General features: G+C 37.8%; 1 protein-coding gene across 10 annotated transcripts in view; it reads right to left on the reverse strand.

The window, feature by feature from the left end:
- Nucleotides 1-670: 670 nt before the first annotated feature.
- Nucleotides 671-12,265, reverse strand: part of TNRC6C (trinucleotide repeat containing adaptor 6C) — a 204,051-nt gene continuing 192,456 nt past the window's right edge. For all 10 annotated transcript variants that reach the window (XM_073311080.2, XM_073311085.2, XM_073311087.2 and 7 more), the window contains 3 exons: nucleotides 10,928-10,998; nucleotides 9,893-10,032; nucleotides 671-8,157 (listed from right to left, as the gene is read on the reverse strand). In XM_073311080.2, coding sequence (XP_073167181.1) covers nucleotides 7,797-8,157; nucleotides 9,893-10,032; nucleotides 10,928-10,998 — 572 coding nt within the window. In that variant the 3' untranslated portion in view covers nucleotides 671-7,796. The remainder of the gene's footprint in view (nucleotides 8,158-9,892; nucleotides 10,033-10,927; nucleotides 10,999-12,265) is intronic.

Below are 12,265 nucleotides of genomic sequence, written 5' to 3' on the forward strand. Positions count from 1 at the left end.
TCGTGAGCTACAGCTCACTTCATTGGATGCATTCAGTGGAAAATACAGGGGGGAGATTTATATACACAGAGAATAAGAAACAATGGGTGTTTCCATACACATTGTAAAGGAAGATGTCTGTCTGTATCTGTACGAGTTTTTTCATGAAGTTGATACATTTCCACTCCATACGGATAAATTCAGTGCCTTGCATAATGGCAGGTTTCAGAGTAGCAGCCGTGTTAGTCTGTATCCGCAAAAAGAAAAGGAGTACTTGTGGTACAAGTACTCCTTTTCTTTTTGCGGATACAGACTAACAAGGTTGCTACTCTGAAATCTGAAAAGAGAGTTCACCAACCTTTTCATTTCGAGGTTCACTTTGGAAAAGTTCCTCTTTCTCATGGCTAACTTTCCTCCTCCCAACAGTCCAATCCCATCACTACTTGGCTTTTAAAATCCATTCTGTGAAGCACCAGGCCACTGGAGGTAATGGACCACATTTTGAGAAGACAATGGTGTGGAGTGCACAAGAATAGATCCGTGATATCTAGTAGGGTTTGGATTCCATAAAATGGATCAAAAGGTAGTGTTATAATTATAATAGTGGCAAAGGCCACCATGCATCAGTGCTTATCTACCCAAGAGATACAAGCCTTCCCTTCCTCTGTGTTGGTTTAGTGATGTTCTGTAATTGTGTCTCCATGACTTGAAATTGTCCCAGGCAGTAATGTGTTTCTGAAATGTTCAAAAATCCTTCAGAAATTATTCTGAAACTAAGTGTCTCGAGATAGAGTACATCCTGACTTCCATCCAGGCAATTATTTGATCCTTGAGTCATTGGCTAGACTAGACTGACAGATAATGAAAACTTAAAGGAAAGTTCAAGGAGAGGACATCTCTGAGAATCTCTCACATGTAGCTTTATCTTGGCCTGCCCAGGACATACAGTTTGATGCAGTGCCATAATCATAAAGGAGCAGTGCTTGAACCCAATGGGATTTTTTCCATCTGTCGCACCCTAACTGAGGAGCAAGAAATAAAAAATATTAAAGCAATCTACATATTTTACTTTTTTTTTTTGGTCACATTTTTGTACCATAAAGAAAATAGTCAATGAACTAAAGCTGACAGAAGAAAACCAAATGATTTAGTTAAAAAGGGGGGATAAAAAGACACTTAAATGACGCAGAATGGGCTCATCCATGGTCAACCAGTCCAAAACTAATTGTTTAAGACTTGGACACATCCTTTTAGTTTGGTTACTATGTCTCCTTCCAGCTCCTCCATGCTTGTCTGCCTCATTCTCTTGTGAGGTCTTTCCTTTTACTCTGGAATCTCTCTCAAAGCATAATGTGATGGGGTGAGAGCTACACAGCAATACTTACCTTGGAACAATGACACATTTTGAACGCTGTTGAATACCTTTCATTTGCATTGTTACTAATACTTCCATAACAGTATGAGTTGTCAAAGAACTTTCAGTATTTACTCTGTTCTCACATATAAACCTGCATAGTATGGCTGTCTAGTTTTAGGATGATAAAACATAATAGTCAATACAGCTGCTGACCCTAAGTATTACATAGGATACACTTGTGCTGAATCTGCCACTAAATAGAACTATTTGTAAATAGGCAGGATAAACAACTTGTACTGGGAGAAGTTCAATACTTAGGGGTCCAATTGTTCCCTCTGCAGGTTAATAAATTCTTTGACTTTATTGGGAGTTACTTGAAGCCTGTGGGGAGCGGGGAAGAGAACTGGGCCTCCCAATAAGGGAAGCCAGTCGTGAGATCACAGATGTGCAGGGAAAAGGTTGAAGGAGCGTGTGGTAGTTGAAATCATATGAGGGAATGAATACCCAGTTGTTTTTTTCTGCTCCAGCAGGATCTGAAGAGGTATATTTATATGTTCAGCCTTTTGTATTGTTAGCCAAACTAGGTCACCTGTTGCAAAGATATAAACAAAAGAGGCTGTTCCTAACTGAAGAAGTCAGTCTATAACTCTCTAGTGGTCTATTTTGGTTCTAATACAATTATCTGATATGGATTGTGAAGGGTGGCAGAATAGCCAGAAAAGTGCTGAGGACTGCAGCTGGGTTAGAAATGGGGGAGGCACAGTTTTGAAGATTAACAAGTCTATGTGAAAAATGAACATTCAAATGAATGACCCAGTTAATTTCAATGCGAGTTTCTGTTGCATGTATCAGGGTAAGCCAGCTAGGGAGGTGAATGGGTTACCTATAGAAACTAGGCAGCACCTGTTGCTAGTTTAATGCCAGCCCATCTCTACAAATAATATTTAGTGAAAAGCAAAGGACTCTTCCAGCCTATTATGCTTTATAACATTTTAATAACCCTGAAACCATGACTGCACTGGAAGCATGTTTCATCAGTGAAAATTTACAAGCAAATTGTTTCCAATGCATTCGACAGTAAAAATTAACACTGGGGGCACATAGAAGATAAAATGTCATATGAAACTTTTTCATTAGGGAGAAGGGCGGGGGAGGAGAAGAGAAGATAAATGGGAAACTTTACTGTGTTTGCATGGACTCAATCTGCCATTAGAGAATGTAGTCTGGCAACCTGCAGCAAGCAATATTTAACCTGAGAATGGGTGGAAAGTTAAACAAAGCCACCCACACCCCACTAGAACGTGGGCACGTCAGCAGAGCTTCCCCTCTCCAGAAAACTAGAGAAGACCCTCCCCCCGAAAAAGTGGAGTGAATGTTGGAGGAGCCCCTTGCAAGTTCCAAAAGTGAACAACAGCTTGTCTCTCCCACAAAGCTTTCTGTTGGTAAGTTACTGCCATTCATGCAAGATGCAATGATCTAGGTAAAACAGTCTGAGGGGACCCCTAAAATGGTCCTGGATAGTCTTATGCACAGAGTTTCCTCCAAGGAAATGAATCTCAAGTTTCCAGACGTTTCATGGAGTTGCCAGGTTGGGTTTTTTTGCACAGAGGGTGGGTGGAGGCGGTAGGGCAGGCATCCATACAGTTACATACTAAGTTTGTTTGATATAAATATATTGATGCCTATTTTTCAGAACCCGCACCTCCATGGAAGCTGAGAAAATAACTGTGAAGAGATTGTACATTCAGCAGCAATACAGTGATACAATTAGTACAGCTGTCATTTTACATGTCAATTCTAACAGACATTTAGCAGTTCATATACAATATGAGAAGGTCCTTACAGATCACCTTGACCGTCCTTGCTCTGGTTATCACACCATAGCTGTCCACAGCCCAAAAACTAGAGGATTCCAATTCTATTTCCAGACTCTCTCAACTCCAATGATACTTAACATACACAAATGTTTGTATACAATTTTTTGTAATTAAAATGCTCCTTCACATACACAACCATACACTGATTTATCAAGGATGAAAATTGTGGAGCAGAAATAGCAAAAGAAAAAAGGGGAAAAAAACCCTGCTCTGACGGCACCACCCACAAATTAGACTGGACAAATGACTATAAGGAAGTTTACAATGCTGCTGTAGCAGTGCTGGTCACAGGATATTAGAGACAAGGTGGGTGAGGTAATATCGTTTATTGGACCAACTTCTACTGGTGAGAGGAGACAAGCTTTTGAGCTCTGTGTAAGCTAGAAAGCTTGTCTCTGTCCCCAACAGAAGCTGGTCTAATTAAAGATATTATCTCACCCACCTTATCTCTCTAAGAAGTTTGACAGTTTCAGACTGCTTACAGTTTCAGACCGCTTGGTCTGGATTTAGAAGACAACACTCTCATTGCATGGCTCCCTATGTAAGATAACTGCAACATGTACATGAAAGCAATAGCCCCTAATGCATTTCCATGTAAAAGTCAACAGTGGTTTTATATGAACTAAGAAATATCTTATGTCACTGAATGCATTAAATAGCTATGAATGTGGCATACTGAAAATGAAAAAAAAAAAAAATCACAAGCACTACAATCAAATTTTGGCCAAAAGCCAAATTTGTTTCTTGCTTTGACAGGATGTATTCTAATTTCTGAAAGTAGTTCTACTTTATAAAAAGACATCTCTGCTAGCCTAAAGGAAGCTGACTGAAACACCTGGCTCTGTAAGAGACTCCGAAGTCTAAACAAATGAAGGCTGAGAACATCTGATGTTGAACTCTTCTTCATGAAAGACAGCGAAAGAAGAAGAAAGGCACAGCTCTCTTCCCAGAGGTGCATTGCAAATATCATCTTGAACAGAAACTAAAAGAAGGGTGGGACCGCCCTTCTTTGGGCATGGGAAACAGAGAACCAAACACAATGTTTATACCTCTGTATTTATGTAATTTTTGTTACCATGTTTACGAGCAAGATAGACAGATCTAGCTATCTTAGGTATTTACACAGTAAAAATCACCCCAATATCTAGAATTGATCATTTGTGATAATATTGTCATATGCTAAGACTAGTCAGAAAACTCACTAAGAGCTGCTTCTATTCCATAAAGGAGACTTCTTTCTAAATGAAGATGTATTACTTACGGAATCACTGGCCATTGTGCCAAGGCCAGAATTTTAGGAAGCTGGGCCAGTGAAATACACTGCCATCAGAACCCTTCCAGTATTCAAAATCTCTCAGATGCCCCGAACTACCTTTATGAAAATATTGCAATTTTAAAAAAAAAATCTTAAAGGGCAGGTAGTAGAGTGGGTTGTATACCTTTTACCTCTGGAGACCTGGAACCAGATCCTCAGCTGGTATAAATCATAGCTTCACTGACTTCAATGGAATTATGACGATTTACACCAGCTGAGGATCTGGCTCTTGGTTTCAAAACCTCGTTGGTACAAACATGAAAATAATTGGGTGGCCTCATCATAATCGTTTATAGCAGAGATACTTGGGGTCCCATTACCTCTGCTTCTACTCTCATTTTCAGAAGCACTAAAACAATTCATCCACAATATTTTAAAAGGAAAACAAAAGCATGGATAAATAAAATAACAGAAGCAGAAACAAAATTAATTCTAACAAAAATGTGGTAACTTCTTTTTTATACACCACATGTTCCTAATGTGATTTGGTAAAAGACTATGAGAGTGTAGTCATCAATTAGCATACCTTTAAAGGACGAGACTTTAATAATGGAAGTAATTTGCCTGGTTGCACATTTAAGTCTTCATTAATATTGAAAGGGTTAAACTTCCTCCATGAAATAAACTGACATTTAACAATATCCTTTAGTATCCCCTGTATTAAAGAAAAATACACATTTATTTGAACAGCCAAGAAAAAACTGCAATTTATTAAGTTTCAAAGAATCTTCGTACTCTCGAAAGCAACTTTCGGTGCATGTTCTTTAACAATCACATTCTATGAGGAGAAATAACATTAAAAGCCACAATTTTTTTTTTTTAAATCTCAGAGTTACAGACATCTTTAATTCCAAATGAAAGACAAAAAAAAAAAAAAAAGCTTAACAGAAATTTTAAACTTCCATCGCCAATTTTAAAATATCAGGAGTTTTTCTACAACTCAATGCTAAACTTCAGCATGGAAAATTTTATGTACTGTATGGAAACACGCACATACACACATACATATTTTATGTGTGTGTATATATATAAAATATATATGTAGATTGCGTGTAATGGCAATGAGATGCAATTACTCTGAGGAAAGGTTATTCAGCTAAATACACTACTAAAACTTGAGAAAAAAACAAGTCTTGAACCCAGTTTGTGCATAGTTCATGATCCTCTATAAAACCAGCTTTTGTTGATTTGCAAACTTGCAGGACCCTTTTTATCTGATAAAACCATTAAAAAGCTAATCTTCCAAAAAAATAAAAATAAAAAAATGTAATGCACAAGTTTCCTGATCCAAGCAGGCAGGGAGCACAATGTTCATATAATTTTTTAAAACATACTTTGAAGGGTATGTTATTCCATTGTCTTTCTTCCTTTCAAAACAATCAAAAACATTGATCATTTTTTAAAACATAAAGCAATTTTTTTAATATATAAAGCACTCTTCAAACATCTATTTCTTTTGAGTCCATTATTTGGTAAATATGTAACTGCTACACATTAGATTAGGTATTTTCTTCTGTCTTTTTATTTTTTTTTATTTTGTTTTTTTAATAATATCTTCAGTGCTAGGAGTTGGGTTTAAAAATACATGAAATGGTGTGGAGTTGCTCCTCGGGAAACCCGGCTTTCCTGAGACATCTTCCACCATGTGCAAGATAGTGATCACAAAGTTTTCGCCACTTTGACGAAGAAGAGGAAAACAACAACAAAAAATAGTACACAGCAATGGCCAAAGAAAAGGATAATACAACAACACTGTTCAATCCCAGAGCTCTGAAGTAGCATATCTTCATTCTGAAAATAGGTTTCTTTACGATGGAAGTCTTTTTTTTTTTCTTTCTTTTTTTTTTTAATTCCTTTTTTATTTTAAAGTTTGAAGGAGAAAAAAAAAGGTCTGTAAACAGGTGGGAGCCAAAACTCCTGACTCCTCCAAAAGCAGTCAAAACTATGTCCAAGTGCTTGTTTGTGTTCCTGCTTGCAGGGGAACTATCCACTCTTTACAAATATCTATGGCCACAGTTCAACAAGAGTATTTTTTTTTAAACTTTATATTCCGAATGGAAAATGGTGCAATACTCCGGTAATAATTTTCTTGCATTAGTCCACAATAAAAAGCCGCTAAAGGTAGATATACGTATTATTCTCCAGAGATACACACTGTAATTTTTAAAACGCAATAAGAGTCCTTGAGTAAACATTTACACATGAATTGTCGCCGGCCCCTCCTATCAATTTTTTTTTTTTTTTTTGAACATATAGGATTAGCTACAAGAAGGGCTGCGGACACTCAGTGCAAAGTTAGAAGCTAATAACAATTAAACGTTTGACCAATGAGCAAATAAAAAGCATATATACTGATAAGAGAAAAAAAATCACACATTTGTTAAATCACACACGGGCGCGTGTACACGCACACACATACAAGCTCACTCACACACATACATCTGTTCCAACACAAACACATTGTATGAACTTTAAAAAAATTCCTAGAGCCTGTTTTGTGTGTATTGATGCCAACCTGGAAGTGTAATAATTAGAAAGTGTTCACATTTTGTTATTGGCCTGCTGGATTCAAGTATTTGCATGTTTGATATGTGTTTTTTTTTTGTTTTTTTAACTTTTTATATTTTGGGGGGATTTTAAAAAAATGACATGAAAAAGTAATGAAACAAGGGTAATGTGCATAGGCAGATCCATGGGAGATGTGGACACAGATACCCCACCCCCACCCTCCAATTCAACCTGTACAGTCAATAGTTACCATTCGGATTCATTACTTTTCTGTACCAAAGATGAATATCACACTCCACTCTCTTCTGATTATTGGGTCCGCCTCTGGTAATGTGCATAATAGTCACAGGCTCATTTAAAATAGGCTTTCATTTTCTCCCTCCCCCCAAAGTTGACAAAATAACCCTTTCCAGCCCAAATTCTGAAAAGTGCCCTTCATGATAGACCTATTCTAAGCAGCTTTTATACCTTGTTTTTAAAAACACCATACAAACGTAAAAAGACATAAAATAATAAGCCATGAAAAAAATAAAACCTGTCATTAGCATGTGACACTGACCAAATGTAGCCCATACTGTTTCATTAACAGTTCACAAGGACTTCTGCAGAGTTTCATATTAGATATTGGACAGAGGTACTAAAAAGGGCTGCCAGTCTGATCTGTTAAAGCTGGATTCTTCGTGAAGCCCTGGACTGGAAAGGGTTACATTTTTTTCCTTTAGTGCTGATGATTGTTATTTCCACTTTGTTTCTCTCTTTCCTAGATGGACTCCCCACTGAGAAGATCACCTGGGAGCAGAGTATTCAAAGGTGTTGGGCTGCCAATAACCCTGCCATCATCGGTGCTGGGGGGCCCCCAAAGGCTGCTTGAGTACTGAGGGACCCCACCCCAGAGCAAATCGCTGCTCCCTTTGCCAGCCAGGCAGGGAGTATTCCAGTGGCCTGCATCATTCCGCACCAATCCATGAGAGCTGCTCGTGGAGCCCATACGAGTCTGATTGGTTCCAGTGTTGGACTGCCAACTGGAGGTGGGTGGCAGTGGCTGGCCTTGTGCTAAGAAACGGTTTACTTCTTCTTCACCAGCAAACTCAGCCAAGATGGTAGTGTTTCCCAAAACACACCTAACAACAACAACACAACACAGTGAAACACAGGGATACAACTGACACTATTTTTACAAGTATCAGAGCCTGCTTATATAGTATTAAATGTGAGTAGGCATGGTTATTCCTAATTTACAAGTTGGGAACATGAGGAAGAGAGGTTAAGTGAGTTGCTCCAGGTCACACATTGAGAACTGGTAGAGTTGGAACCTAGGTCTCCTGAATGCCAGTGATTCATATCAGTTCAGTGATTCATATTTTCTAAAAACAATTGCATGTAAGCCATTATTTGAGTTTCAATTGTGAAATGATAGCTGAAGTCTTTTAGTATTATGTTACAATCTCGTTAACTTTTTGAAATCCCTTTTTAATTTACCATTATTGCCCTCCAAACAAATATGTTTTTGTATCTGCACACAATACATATAGCACAACCCAATATCCAACCTCTGTAAAGCAGAGGTCTGTCATGTCCTTAGCAGCATATGTACTAACATTATTTCCCCGCTAATCAAAATTCCTCCTTTATATGGATGCTGAAACCTCGGAGAACACAGAGGATGTACTGTATACGCTTTTAAAATATACACTGATTTTTAAATCTACATTTTCAATTACAGCATAAACACTCCCTAAAGGATAGAATTCTTTCTAACTTAGTCCCACATCTAAACTGAAATAATTAAGTCAGGGCAATTTTTGACCTTATCTGTTCTGAATGCTGCCACACAGTCTTTAATTAAGGAAAGGTCAAAACTTTAAAAAGCAACACCACCATGCATATCATTATGCAAATATTTCTATATTACATACACTTTATTCTTTTATCTAATGAGGCTCATCATGGGAAGCTAGCTGCAACTTTGCATCTGGAGTGACTATTGCCCCGTAATTTTAAAGTATAGGGAAATATAGGAACTGCCATACTGGATCAGTCCAGTGTTACATCTAGCCCAGAATCTTGTCTCCAACAGTGGCCAGAATAAGATGCTTCAGAGAAGAGTGCTTTACGTTATTAATCCTTAGCAATTAGTGGTGGGCTTATGTCCTGAAACATTAGGATTTATATTCCTTATATTTCTAAATCTAATATAATTATGTCTCATCCCAGTAAATGCCAAATTCCTTTTTGACGGCTACTAAGATCTTGCCCTCAATGACAGTTTGTGGCAATGAGTTCCACAGGTTTTTTTTTTTCTTTTAGTAATGTAGTTTAAAAAGAACATCCTTTCATTAGTTTAAAGGTCTTTCAGTTTCATTGGCAGTCCCTTTGGGAAAAAGTAAATACCAGTGCATGAGTTACCTTCTCTACGCCAATTCTTATTTTGATTAGCTCTAGCATGTCCTCTTTTATTCATTTTTTCTGTGAATTGAACAGTCTTAGTCTTTTCTGTTTTGCATATGGAATTTTTTCCGTGCCTTTAATCATTTTTGTTGACTGTCTTTGGGTCCCTTCTATTTCTGTTGTATCTTTTTCGAGGTGGTGTGAGCAGAAATGAACACACTACTTATGGTGAACACCTACCATCGATTTCTATAATGGCACTTCATACATTACTTCTGAATGTATTTAGTCCACAAATACTTTTGTTTATGCAGCTCTCCTACAATTTCTGCTAACAGATAATTTCCAAGACACCACCAAACAATTCAGCAGAGCAATTCAATGACATATCAAGCGAATGCTTAGGAGAACAGGTGCTGTACTAGATTCTACTTTACAGAAAAAAGGAAAAGAAGAGAAAAACCATACATATGCAGAGACTTCTGGGCCTTGGCTGCTTCTTCCTTGGAACTGTAGCGGACCACAGCATTCCCTTGAGTCAGGTTCAGGTGGAATGTAATTAGAGGGCCGTGTTGCAAACACAGTGTCCGCAGTGTAGAACCATCAATCTAATTGCAGAGGAAGAAAAAAGTTGACTTGTTTTTCTGTAGTTGTCCTTAGTATATTTGTTAATGGAAGAGGCTTTAAATGATAAAGGAAAAAATTTACATAGAGTGCAAATGTAGTTTCCTCCCACAAGATAAAAGAATGGAATTAGATGTGTCACTATTTTATTAGGAGGAGGTAATCTTTTCTTTTCAAGTTCTGTACAGTTCAGCACAAAGAACCAGCCAGTTATTTTAAATTAATATAAAAATATTTATCACTACATGCCTACCAAGGGTAGGTCGGGAATCCAGCTTATTCATAAATAGTTTATATTAATAAAGCTTGTTTTTCCAAGACATCTCCTGGTTTCTGATCCCACTGCTTTCAGTCTTATGCCTCTCCATGTAAATTATACTATGGAGAGGAGTAGAAGAATTGACAGACTGGGGAGAATAGCAGAAACCCCAGAAAAATTGGACTTTAAATCTTTGAATTTGCCCGCAAAACACCACTAACTTTTAAACAAATAAACGATGTACACTGGAATGACTAATTATACAGACTCAGAGTTCATATTTGATTTGCTCTTGCTTTTCACCTGCAGATCTAAAAGTGCTTTACAAAGGTAAGTGAATTGCCCAAGGTCACACAGCAGGCCAGTAGCAGAACTGGGAACAGAACCAGGGATTCCTGAGTTCCAATCCAGTGCACTATCCACTAGGCCACAGTGGCTCCCATTAAAACCATTAAATCCACTATGTTGGCTTATCTCAACATATTACTGTTACTGCTATATAGATGATTATTATATACTCATTGCAGCTGACCAAAATTACGAGGTTGATAAGCATTCTTCCTACCATCTCTTAAGTATAGCATTGTTCTTTGTGTAGTCGGTAATATTATTCTGCTTACCTGGGGTGTGAGGTTACGTAGGACCAGCCAGCTGCTTGTTCTTCCTGAACTGTCAGTACTCCAGGCAGAACCTGTATCATAAATCCAGAAAGGGACTAATTTAATACCTTAGTGAGAGCACAATACAACAATCAAACTCATCAGGAATAAAGAATGTGCAAGATACAACACGCTAGCAATGCAACTGCTATTGTAAACATGCTCATAAGCAATCCAATAACCAATTTATCTCCATCCTTTTTTCCTTTCTTATTTGGAATGAAAGGAGGGAGCTCAATGATCAGAATGCTCCCAGTTGGCTCTGAAGGATCAGTGGGATTTCTCACAATCCTGCCATCGTATCTTTCATAATCGGCCACTGTGACACTATATTTGTGAAAGCTGATATTGCAACAAAACTTCCTTCAGGTTACACTGGAATTAGCCAGCGGGTAATACCTTAAAAGCAACAGAGATGACATTTTCTAGTGGCATTTGAAAAACTGCAGTACTTCTAAAGTCACTTTGGTAAAAATACTGAGGCTGTAGATGAAATCCTTGCACCAGCGCTCTGTAGCCATCGGGTGGGCTTTTCCCAAGAAAAAATGGACGTGACAGCCTTTGACAATTAGGTAGAACATTTAATTCCCAGCTTTTTGGGAAGATGATTGATAAAATAGTCAGGTATCAGTAGTGACATTTATTTCTGATGCAGATGCTTTTTGATAAACACACACACAGAGTATAGAGCAATTATATACACATTCCCCCTTTAATTTGTGTATAAACAAAATTATGACAGCCAAAGAAACAGATTGAACAGAAAAGAACATATACCTTACTGTCTGGGGGCCCCGTCATAAAACTGATGGGATAATCAGGTCCTGGATGTTTTGCATCCCTGCTATAGAGATGTACAGTGCTTAATTTGTAATGAAAGAGGGGCTGGGGCTCAAGCAGTTTTTTACTTTCAAAACTTATGTGGCAACCCCAGAGGTGGCAGAGCTATGAACTGCCAAGCCTAGAGCTGCCGGGGCTCAGTCCTGGCAAGCCCTGGCACAAATTAAGCAGTGGATGTGTATTCTATGTAATAAATTCTACTGATTAATTAGCTAATACTGAAGTCTTGCAACAATTCACAGAAAAACACCTGCCACAAAACAAGAAAAAGGTCTCAAGATATTTAGAAAAAATGAGCAAAAGTATTATAAAGAAAGACCCCTGTTGTAGTGAAATTATTCCCCACTGATTGGAAACATGCCCTACTGACCCATAACTCTATTTTGAGAATGAGCCATCCTAAGTAATAGAAAATAAAACCTGCATTTCAACACAGGAGTTGATGCACTCTGTGTTTAT

This window comes from Lepidochelys kempii, chromosome 14 (genome assembly GCF_965140285.1).
Source record: "Lepidochelys kempii isolate rLepKem1 chromosome 14, rLepKem1.hap1, whole genome shotgun sequence".
Taxonomy (NCBI): Eukaryota; Metazoa; Chordata; order Testudines; family Cheloniidae; genus Lepidochelys; species Lepidochelys kempii.